General features: G+C 43.6%; 1 protein-coding gene across 1 annotated transcript in view; it reads left to right on the forward strand.

Annotated features, from left to right (window-relative positions):
- Positions 1-341: 341 nt before the first annotated feature.
- The window catches only part of LOC139761851 (synaptotagmin-16-like), a 47005-nt gene continuing 34891 nt past the window's right edge, over positions 342-12455 (forward strand). The window contains exons 1-7 of the mRNA XM_071686810.1: positions 342-443; positions 642-1025; positions 2581-2721; positions 8377-8538; positions 8805-8913; positions 10381-10538; positions 12279-12439. Of these exons, the coding sequence (XP_071542911.1) occupies positions 342-443; positions 642-1025; positions 2581-2721; positions 8377-8538; positions 8805-8913; positions 10381-10538; positions 12279-12439 (1217 nt within the window). The remainder of the gene's footprint in view (positions 444-641; positions 1026-2580; positions 2722-8376; positions 8539-8804; positions 8914-10380; positions 10539-12278; positions 12440-12455) is intronic.

Below are 12455 nucleotides of genomic sequence, written 5' to 3' on the forward strand. Positions count from 1 at the left end.
CACCTAAGACTGTTAACCATAGGGCACATAACACCTTATACAAGTCGGTAAGATGCACCAGACACTCGTAATAAGTCACCAAAAGACTCATAATACCGGTTCTGGGTTACTAATGACCATCTTATCGTAAGAATTGGTAGCCAGTGAGCACGTAGCATCTTATATTGGTCACCAAGAAGCACCTGGATCATGGCAAGGGCCACGGAGGTATAGCCGACTATCGCTCTAGGTAAACATAGGACGTGCTCACTCCTATTTCAAAGTTGTCGGATTTCTAAACTCAGACCTGACCTGACCCCGTCCCCACCATACTGGAGTTGTTGCGCCACAGATTTTGAAAGATGGTAGAAATAACAGCAGTAGCTGGAGTAGCAGTGCTAGCGGAAGCAGGCGCAAAAGCAAGGGCACCAGTTGTAGCAGTGCCATTCCCTGTTCCTGTAGAAGTAATAACAGTAGAGGGATGACCAACATTAACGGCAACAACGGTAACAGTAAGGGATGACACCAACAGTACATTATAATAACAGTAAGGCTAGTCTGGTCAACAGTAAGCACAGGGTACACTCTACATCTACATCACAGAGGCAACAGTAGTAGTAGTAGTAGTAGTAGTAGGACTAACTACAAGAACACATACGTAGTTGTTGCACGAGCAACGAGGGACAGTAACACAGTTACCCAAGGCTAAGACAGTAGTAGCAGCAGCAGCAGCAGCAGTAGTGGCGTTGGCACCATACACAGCACCCTTCACCCCCCTCCCCGTAGGTCGCGGGGATGGCTGTGGCTACGACGCTAACACCGACCTCATTTCCCTCGCTGAGAAAGGGCGTGCGGGCGTGGGAGGAGGTGAGGAGGAGCCCGTGGGCGTGAGTGTGGGTGTCTCATCGTCATCAGCCTCGTCCTCAGGGTCCACGACGAGTGGCGACGACGACCTGCTGACCCATCGGGCACTGCGCCACAGGGATCCCAGGTCGTACCGACAAATGTCCCCCAATCACTCGCCCTACGACGGCACCTACCGCCAGGTGAGTGATGCAACAGCTACTCCTGCAGGGACGCGGGCGTGGCCGTGGGAGGTTCTCTTGTGAGTGGCACGGGTGGTGATGTGCCTCGTGTGGGTGGTATGAATGTTAGAGTGAGTCATGTGAGTGGCGTGAGAGTTAGTGTGATTTTATGAGTGATATGAGAATTGATGTGACTTACGTGGGTGACACGAGTGTTACAGTGTGTCTCGTGTGGGTGAAGCGAGGAGGTGGAGTGAACCTGTGGGTGGCATGAGTATTGTAGTGACTCATATGAGTGGTATGTGACTCATGTGGGTGGTGTGACTTGTGTGGGTGGTACGGGCTTTGATGGGACTCAGGTGAGTGATGCTGGTGCAAGGTGGTAAGTCTTGCAGGTAATAACGGTTGATGTGGTGGTGATATTGACACAGTTGGTATTGCTGAGGGCCAGGTGGTGTGAGTGATGATGGTGAGTAAACCCAGTATTACAGAGGCTTGTATCTCACTCAAGGGGTCGAGGAACAGGTGGAAGACTCTAGCATCGCTTGAGATAGATTTTTGTTTTATTGAACATGTTTAAAATGAAAGCGATTGATGAAGAAGTTTCACGTGGATGTGATGAAAATGTAGTGTGAGGAACGTTGATCGAGTTGGAATGATAGGGTAAGAGAGAGGTTTGGTAATAAGACTGTGGTTGAGAGAGCAGAAGAGGGTGTGCTGAAATGGTTTAGACATACGGAGATAATGAGTGAGGAAAGGTTGACAAGGAGGATATATGTCAAAAGTGGAAGAGAAGGGTAATGGAGTAAAGAAGATTTTGAGTGATCAGGGCTTCATCATTCAAGAGGGTGAAATGTGAGGACGAGAGAAAGTGAATTGAATCGATGTGGTGTAGAGGGGGCCAAGTGCTGTCGGTGGATTGAACCAGGGTATATGTAATAGCCGGGATAAACCATGGAAAGGTCTGTGGGGCCTGGTTGTGGATGGGGGACTGTGGTTTCGATGCATGCCGCACGATAGCTAGAGAATGAATGTCAGGCAAATGAGACTATATGAGAGATTTGGCGGTGTCAAAGCCAACACTAAAGAGTGATGAATGGGATTATAAACAAGAACATTAGAAAGTTGAGGAGAACTGACATTCTTAGAATAGATCCTTTACGATCAGGAAAGCAGAACAATGTCATAAGCATACAGGGGAAACATATGTTTTGAAAACTGAGGGAAGATGACAGTAATGTGCAGCGATCCAGCAGTGAGGTTGGGCATCAGAGGAGTTGATTGTGTGTGTGTGGTAGTGTTGAATGAACGAGAGTGCCCAGTACTGAGAGAGCGGAGAATGGTGTGGTACACCTGAGAGAGGGGCAGGCAAGAAGGGAGGGAGGATACATCGGAGGAGTTACCTTGTACTCTACCGGGAATATTGTCCTAGTCTTAAGACTCAACATTATTTCGTATATATACAGGTGTATATGGTGTACATCATAGGTGTGTTCTTGTTTTGGATATAACTGTGTGTTGGTTTAGTTCATTATATTTGTTTTTTTGAGTATTTCTTTCCAATTCTACACCCTAGAACAGTAAAGTAAGCTGTACACTTAAGGACAGTTATGTAGAGAAGCACCGCACCATGTGTATGAGTCCAGAGGAGCAACACAAGACTGGCAGCTCCAACCATCTGCCCATATGCCCCGCGTCCGCTGGACAGTGGGGTGTGGTAAGTCGCTCTTATGTTACTCCTCACTTTACAAGATCCCACTCACAAGTTCCTCACTGCAAGATTGTTCTCGTTACAAGTCTTCCCCAACCCCTCCCCCGCTCACTACAAGTTCTCCCTCACTACAAGATTCACCTACAATTGTCCTCTGCAAGTTTTTCTTTACAAGCTTATCCTAACTACAAGTTTCTAACCAAACGATTCTCCTCAAAACAAGATTCTTAGCACTACACATTTCTCCTCGCAACACTTTCCTCCTCTACAAGTTCCCCTCACTAAGAATTACTCTTAACTACAAGATTCTCTTCACTACAAGATTCTTCTCTCTCTCTGAGTTTCTCATCCCTACAACTTTCTCCCCACCAGAAGTTCCTCTTCACTAGATGTTTCTCCTCACAACAATCCCCTTCCATTATCTCTGGTCGTAGACTCTACCTAAATTTGCTTGGTAGTGCCCTGATCCAATTATTCCAGAAACCTACTCGCGGCGTCCATAATGTTGAGGTTGGAGAAAAGTTTGGTACAATTGATTTTCGACAAATCATTTTTGAGGTCACTTTCAACACTGCACGTGATGTTTTGTTAACATGACAGTCGCGAAAAAAATACCTAATTTCAAACTTGCAAATTCTAATGCTCTTCGCATTGCTCATGACAGGCAAACCTGGGATGATATAGTCAATGAAAACGACATGAACGTAGCTTGGAAAAGCTTCAGTAAAACCTTCAAAGCAGTATAGTGGACCTCTGTGCCAATGCTTTGTAGACCACGATCTGTTTCTGAATCAAAGCTAAGGTGGTGGAACGGTGAAATGAAAGAGCGCCTGTTGTCTGAGAAAGTAGCTCGTAAGAAGCGCGAAAATACCAATAAGGAACATGATAAATCGTCAGCGAGGTAGCGCCAGGAACAGACGAAGAATGGCCACATCTGCTAACATCCATTCTTTAGCTGTCATGTGTAATGCAAGGAAACCATAGCTCCAAATCAGTTCATTGACAGCACGTCGACCCCTGTGTACAACATAGTTCCAATTCACTATATACCGTGCACGCCTTTCACCCTCCTGCATATTCAGGCACCGATAACTCAAAATCTTTTTCACTCCATCCTTCCACCTCCAATTCGGTCTCCCGTTTCTCCGTATTCCCTCCACTTCTGACTCGTGTATCTCATTGTTAACTTTTCCTATCCCATTCTCTCCATATGTCCAAACTATTTCAGTACACCCTCTCCAGCTCTGTCATCCACACTCTTTTTGTTACCACACTTCTCCCTTACCCTTTATATATATATATATATATATATATATATATATATATATATATATATATATATATATATATATATATATATATATATATATATATATACCCTAATCTAAGCAGGGTACCCATTTTATCAACCTACCCCCAAGGGAGGATGAACAGCTAGGTTGCCCGTTGAACGAAAATCTCTTATACGAACCTCCGTTAAAGATGAGGTCTCGCTTTACAAGTTCCTCCTCTACATTTCTCGTCATTACAAGATTCTCCTCTCTACAAGTTTTGTCCTCACTTATAAGGCTATCCTCACTACAAGTTTTGTCCTCACTAGTAAGTCTATCCTCACTACAAGTTTTGTCCTCACTTATAAGGCTATCCTCACTACAAGTTTTGTCCTCACTAGTAAGTCTATCCTCACTACAAGTTTTGTCCTCACTTATAAGGCTATCCTCACTACAAGTTTTGTCCTCACTAGTAAGTCTGTCCTCACTACAAGTTTTGTCCTCACTAGTAAGTCTATCCTCACTACAAGTTTTGTCCTCACTTATAAGGCTATCCTCACTACAAGTTTTGTCCTCACTAGTAAGTCTATCCTCACTACAAGTTTTGTCCTCACTTATAAGGCTATCCTCACTACAAGTTTTGTCCTCACTAGTAAGTCTGTCCTCACTACAAGTTTTGTCCTCACTAGTAAGTCTATCCTCACTACAAGTTTTGTCCTCACTTATAAGGCTATCCTCACTACAAGTTTTGTCCTCGCTAGTAAGTCTGTCCTCACTACAAGTTTTGTCCTCGCTAGCAAGTCTATCCTCACAAATTTTGTCCTCGCTAGTAAGTCTATCCTCACTACAAGTTTTGTCCTCGCTAGTAAGTCTATCCTCACTACAAGTTTTGTCCTCACTAGTAAGTCTATCCTCACTACAAGTTTTGTCCGCTAGTAAGTCTATCCTCACTACAAATGTTGTCCTCGCTAGTAAGTCTATCCTCACTACAAGTTTTGTCCTCACTAGTAAGTCTATCCTCACTACAAATGTTGTCCTCGCTAGTAAGTCTATCCTCACTACAAATGTTGTCCTCGCTAGTAAGTCTATCCTCACTACAAGTTTTGTCCTCGCTAGTAAGTCTATCCTCACTACAAATGTTGTCCTCGCTAGTAAGTCTATCCTCACTACAAGTTTTGTCCTCACTAGTAAGTCTATCCTCACTACAAATGTTGTCCTCGCTAGTAAGTCTATCCTCACTACAAGTTTTGTCCTCACTAGTAAGTCTATCCTCACTACAAATGTTGTCCTCGCTAGTAAGTCTATCCTCACTACAAATGTTGTCCTCGCTAGTAAGTCTATCCTCACTACAAGTTTTGTCCTCGCTAGCAAGTCTATCCTCACTACAAATGTTGTCCTCGCTAGTAAGTCTATCCTCACTACAAGTTTTGTCCTCGCTAGCAAGTCTATCCTCACTACAAATGTTGTCCTCGCTAGTAAGTCTATCCTCACTACGAGATTATCCTCACCACAAGGCTCTCCTCACTTCAAGTCTCTAACTACAAGTTTCTCCTCACTACGAGTGGTGAGTTTCACATGTGTTGTAAATCCCACATAATGACCTTCAGCTTGATTAAATCCAACAATGTTTATGTATATGAGTGTGAGAAAGAGTAAGTGTTGGGGGGCGAGGTTCAATGTGGGCACCAGTTACATTATCCCCCCATCCCCAGTCTCTCTCTCTCTCTCTCTCTCTCTCTCTCTCTCTCTCTCTCTCTCTCTCTCTCTCTCTCTCTCTCTCTCTCTCTCTCTCTTTCTCTCTCTCTCTCGTCGCGCAGTGAGCGTGACGTGTTAGCCCCATGCCTAATAGCACCATTTTGTGGGATATTCTCTCTCTCTCTCTCTCTCTCTCTCTCTCTCTCTCTCTCTCTCTCTCTCTCTCTCTCTCTCTCTCCCCTGCCGTATTCCTCTGAGTAAACATCCGACCGGGTGGATTTAAGATTATGATTCAGCGTAACATAATGGAAGGGAAGATCAGAGCTCATCTGGGAGTGATGGATCGAGGTGTTGACTTTATTATCCACACGGGAGTAAACAGGTGGAACAGGTGTGCGAAGGAGGATGTATCGGTCGGTCCAGAGCTGTTGTGTATATGACACAGAAAACGAAGTAAGAGAAAGCAAATATTTTTTTTTAGGAGAGAGAGAGAGAGAGAGAGAGAGAGAGAAAATGGGTGATTCGATCATACAGAGATGGGCGAATGAATGAAGAACTATTTTGTAGTACAATAGTCGTTATAGGAAGGAAAAATGGTAAAAAAAATAAAGTACTGGCTGTGGGAATGTTCGAGACTTAATTAAGACAGCATTAGCAAGTCAGAGACATCGAGTGGAGTGATAGTGTGATAATTCCCACTGAGAAACTGTAAAACATTGATGATAAATTCTGATGATAAATTCCGTCCTCTTGTCTATACCTTGTATGTTCACGTATCTGATTATCATTGTAATGTATTTTGCAGGTTTTGTGATGATTGTCTCTTTATAGACATGTATATTATTCTTTTCACTGTTCTCCTCTTCACTCGTAGCTTCAACTAATGATCTGTAACGTTAGGGAATTTCAAAAATACTAGAATGTGGGTATAAATCTTGTACAGGAAAACATTATCATACATCTATCACAAACAATATACAAATTTGTGTATTTGTGACAGCGTATTCCATGAAACAAAGTTACATATGGCTGTATGGTCACTGGTAAAACCTTTCACACAAATGACATACCTTGAGGGGAAGAAGAAATTCGGTTAGAGGCGAAAAAGGACAAACCGAAAATAAATCGGACAAAAATATACGAGAGCCCAAACAGCAAGTGAAAACGTTAATCAGTGAGCTGCGAGAAGTAATGCGAGACGTGCATGGAACAACGGCAGAAACATTTTAAAGAATACTTGACGTGTGGTTGAAATTAGCTATAACCCCAGATGAAGCAGGTATTGATAATTATGTAAATACAGAGCTGAGAAGGAGTGTCGCATACGTCAAGCACGACGTGCGGTGGTGGGTGGTGTGTGTGTCATCATATTTGAATCTAGCCTTAGCTGCTGCTTGGCAGGTACTCTCTCTCTCTCTCTCTCTCTCTCTCTCTCTCTCTCTCTCTCTCTCTCTCTCTCTCTCTCTCTCTCTCTCTCTCTCTCTCTCTCTCTCTCTCTTTCCGGTTGGTGGTAAGCAGCTACCGATCAGGGAGGTATGTAACCGGTACTACTGGGGATGATTAGGGACAGCTGCGTTGTGAGTCCATACTTTAGTGGCTGACAAGTTTTACTCCTTTGGCCCAAATAGCTGTCTATTGTTTTTTTTCCCTCACTCGCACACATAAGCTGCTGGCTTTCAGTCCACAAACATGTACAATCTGTCTATCGAACATATGTCAACACGTAACTCACAAGACTCGTTCTTCGTAACCCTTCATTTACGTACCTGTGGTTAGCACTACGCGGTAGCCCTGTCTATTGGCACACTTTCGTTGTGAGTAGGTACTCATAAGTACGTACTCTCTCTTCATGAATGAGAGACCAGAATTCAAAGAGCAGATTGGTAAGATAGCGCAATAAAGTCAAGTGATGGGTGACACGATAAGAGAAAACTAAATATGAAAAATGATTAAAGAAAACGTATTTGAGAGACAATAAACCTGTTAAGAGAGACTTCAGAAACACACCATAAACAAAATCAGGGGAATGGAACATACGATCTGAAGGAACTTTGAGCTTGACGTCAAAGCTTATATAGAAGACAAGAAAGATACTTGAGAGTTTATTCCTGGCGCCAAGTTGAAAAGATAAAGGTCATCATACTGGGCATAAGAGCCTCTCAACAAGGAAGGAGAAGTGTGGTTAAGTCTGCAATAATATCGTGGAATGTACCAAAAATATATCCGATATGAATATACAAGAATCCAGAACGGTGGAGGAAAAGAATTGACTATTCAATGCCCTGCCGAACAACGCACGAAATGTGCGCGGGACATGAACAGAAACATTTTCAAAGAAACTTAGAATAATGGCTGCGAACTCTCCCAGGTGAACCCAAGATTAGTAGTTTTTGTAAGGTATTTGAGAGTGGGGAAGAAATTGGACTATTAACAGCCAAGCAAGACGTGCAGCAAGGGCTTCATTCAAGCCTTGCTTATTGGGAAAACCTCCGTTGTCGGCACATAAGTAGGTGGGAACACATTCTCTCTCTCTCTCTCTCTCTCTCTCTCTCTCTCTCTCTCTCTCTCTCTCTCTCTCTCTCTCTCTCTCTCTCTCTCTCTCTCTCTCTCACCATCCATCTGGAGCTGTCAGTGGCTGAGTGAATGGAAGTTGGGAATGAACCAGGTTGTGTTTCACTCATCTGCTGTCCGACAGGAGTGCCGCGAGGATGGTACAGTCGGCGAGGCACTCCTGGTGAGGTGTGGCACTATAGAGGCAGGTTTTGCCTATGACCTGCCGACGAAGACGCTCACAGTCCACATCCTGCAGGCGAAGGACGTCCCCAGCAAGGAACGAGGAGGTGCTGCCAACACACAGGTGGGTGCACGCACGTATGCTCTCTCTCTCTCTCTCTCTCTCTCTCTGATTCAAGGTAAAAAAAAAACCAGATTAAATAGGTAAAGCGGGTATTTAATAGTTAGAGAACTAAAACCCAATTTAGGATTTTTTTTTTATGTCCATTTATGCTCATGATATCAGCGTTCAGTTTTCCTCAAGTAATATAAATCTGACGTCTATATTTGCATTGCCAATGAAAGCCCAAAGAAGTGGTTGCCAGATCTGATTGCCTCTGACCCTCACAGGTGCGGATTTTGCTGCTGCCGGCACGCAAGCAAAAACACAAGACCCGCATCCGACCAGGAGATAACCCACAGTTCAATGAAGCATTTGTCTTCACTAAAATCAACCCAGGTCAGTGTGAGGAGGAACGTATTGCAGTTATCATTATTACTATTATTATCATTATTTTCATTATTATCATTATTATCATTATCATAGTTATTGTATATTATTATCATTCTAATTATTGTTATTATTATTATTATTATTATTATTATTATTATTATTATTATTATCATCATCATAACATCAGGCCTCCTTCTGCATGGACTCTCTGCCTAGGGAGGCTCGCTCTACATTCAGTAGCAGGGAAGGGGTGAACTGCGTTAGAGTGAGGAAATTTCTCTACGAGGCTTTTCCGATTATATGATACCAACCTCTCCGATGGTAACTTTAATATATATATATCCTTTGCGGGACCCAAGAGTCGAACGCTTACTACTGGACCACCATTTGCTGCCCACAGTAGCCCATGTTCGACTCTCAGGTTTCACAAATGTTAGAAATTATTTAAGTAAACAGGTGGTGGTCAGCAGAGAAAGATATTTAGAATAAAGACCGCGAGTGTTGCGCAAATGCATAGAAAACAAGCGCTCCATCCACATGATGGCGGTCAAGGGCTAGGCTAGGCTCATTGCGCCACCGACACTTGCCTCCCCCCGAAACCCACGGCAGCGGTGCGTCCGTGGTGGACGGTGGCGACTTACTACCCTCCGCTACTAGTGCAGCAGCAGCAATCTGAGGTTACTATGTGAGTGAAAATTCACTTCTGGCGAGACTTTAGCGCTGGTAGTACAGTCTTTTCTATGAACTTATCTCACTCAAAACGAGTCCATATTTCCCTGCTTGTGGAGATAGCGCAGTCTTAGGATCCAGGAGTTTTTTTCAGAAAGTCCCCCGAGGTAAAGCCAGGATACTTCCTCAGGAAGAGGTCCTGGGGTTAATCATAAAATATGTGTATATTTTTTTCATGCATGTTCGTCATTTGTCACTTCTGTGTATGAAGGTGTTGATATTTCAGTTTCGGCTTATGTGATCGTAGCGCACATCTTTCATCCACGAAGATGCATAGAAGTTCATATGATTTGCAGAAGGTTCTCATTAAAAACTGTTGCCAAAATTGGCAAAAATTTCTGCCTGGGATGAAAGTCATAGATTTCATGTGCTTCTGTGATAAAACATGTATCTGAAAGTAGTTCGACACTTTAATTTTTAGGTTAATAAGTTTATATAAAATATATAATGAAAACAATTACTGTAACAAGTACGATCTTGACCCTTTGTTGACCTCGATGACCTTGAAAATGACTATGAAGGTCTAAATCAAGAACGACATCCAGGTACATATTAATCAGCAATCCTGGCATAATATATGACATCCTGTAACACGAATTGCCACCAACATTTTCTTATACTACTCTCTGCACTTAGAATAAGGTCCACTTATATCAAGTCTTTGAAGAAAAGATTTAGAATAGTACTCCTTTCCTTCCCTTTATGTTTCCCCTGATGTTCATGATAACCCCTTTACCCATACAGATGAAGTGCAGCAGCTTGGAGTTCGGCTGCGGCTGTACGGGTGTGAACGCATGCGGCGGGAAAAGATGGTGGGAGAGGTGATTGTCCCCTTCGCTTCTATCAACCTCACCCTCGGCAACACCTTCTGGCTCACGCTGGAACCTCGGGCTAACCTCGCAGTAAGCAACACTCGCACACTAGATATTGTAACGTAGCTACTCATCCCTATGGCTCCTACAAAGGGAAGCCTTCCAGCCTATGGTGTTCTCACATGTAGAGCTTTTGGTTGCCTTTGATGTATTGTTACACTCAGAGATATCTAGCTAGAAGAAATGTATATATATGTTTTGCAGAACAACGGTGTAAGTGTGCCGTATGGTCTGGTCACTTCAAAGAATTTCAGTGTTCAAAGGAGTCCTTCCTCTCCTTACTGCTGAGTGTAGCATAGCCTTGAAGCTGCAGGAGCCTCTGGACATAGAGTCCTGGGGTTATAGACGTAGGACCTCTTCGTGGAAGTGGTCCTGTGGTTGTATATAGATAATGATATTAATAATGATAAGTTTACTTCTAATTTCGTTCAAACGTTTTCGACATTTCCCTCGTTAGCGAGGTAGCGCATGGAATATACGCGGAACGGACGCATTCGCTCACATCCAGTCTTGGACTGTCATGTGTAATTCGCCAAAAACAAAGCTCCTTATCCACAACCAGGCCCCACAAACCTTTCCATGGTTTACCCCAGGCGCTACATATGCCCTGGTACTGTTTATTTACAGCTCGTCGACCCCTGTATATCACATCACTCCAGTTCACCCTATCCGTGTAAGCCTTTCACTCCTCTGCATATTCAGGCCCCAAACAGTCGCTTTTTTCACTCCATCCTTCCATCTCCAATTTTGTCTCCCTCTTCTTGTCCCCTCCATTTCTGACAACCTCTCTCTTACCTTTTTATTTCACCCTCGATCAAACGACCTCTCCCCATATACTGTTCTCAAACATTTCATTTTCCGCACATCCACCCTCCTTCGCACATGCTCACTGATAGCCCTTGCCTCGCATCTATACAACATACTCATGCTCGCCCTCCCAGATAACGAACTCTCTTTTCATGCATTTCCAGTCCTCCCCGAAACTTTGGCCTCTTACCCACCCTTTGACTCACTTCCGCTTCCATGGTTCCATTCCCTGCCATGTCCAATCCCAGGTACTTAAAGCACTCTACTTCCTCCAATATTTCTCCATTCAAGCACACCCCCAACTGACCGGTCCCTCTGCCCTGCTAAACCTAATGACCTTGCTTTTAATCAAATATTTACTCTCTTATCATCCCTTCGTACACAACACCCGACTCATTTTCTCACTCGAATCTGCCACCAGCGCTTTGTCGTTAGCAAACAACAACTGTCTTACTTCCCAGGCCTCTGACCCCCTCTCCACACTGCATACTCGTCCCTTTCTCCAAGACCCTTGCATTTACCTCTCACACAACCATGCTGACAACACACACCCTTGCCGCAGACTCGTCTTTTCTGGAAATCCTCTCCTCCTCTTTTTTTAATTTTCCAAAAGAAGGATCAGAGAATGGGGCCAAGTGAGGATATTCCCTCTAAGGCTCAGTCCTTTGTTCTTAACGCTACCTCACTAATGCGGGAAATAGCGAATATGTATGAAATTACATATTACAAATATATATATATATATATATATATATATATATATATATATATATATATATATATATATATATATATATATATATATATATATATATATATCACTCGTTTACTCATTGGCACTCTCTTCCAAACTTCATTTAACTCCTCCTTGTAGAATCATTGCCGTTTACGTACACACCGTCAGTGACAACCTGTAGCGAAGTGTGTGAACATAACCCCCTCCTCTCCTCTCCTCCCCTTCAGCGAGCTGAGAGCCGAACAGAAGTGAGCAGCTTGACGCGCAGTGACTCCACGGGATCAAACCACTCTGTCCATAGTGGCGTCCCAGAACTGCTGATTGGCCTCACCTACAACGGCACGACTGGGAGACTGGCTGTGGAGGTCATAAAGGGGTCACACTTCAGGTGAGGTTCACTTTTC

The sequence above is a fragment of the Panulirus ornatus genome, chromosome 1 (genome assembly GCF_036320965.1).
Source record: "Panulirus ornatus isolate Po-2019 chromosome 1, ASM3632096v1, whole genome shotgun sequence".
NCBI lineage: Eukaryota > Metazoa > Arthropoda > Malacostraca > Decapoda > Palinuridae > Panulirus > Panulirus ornatus.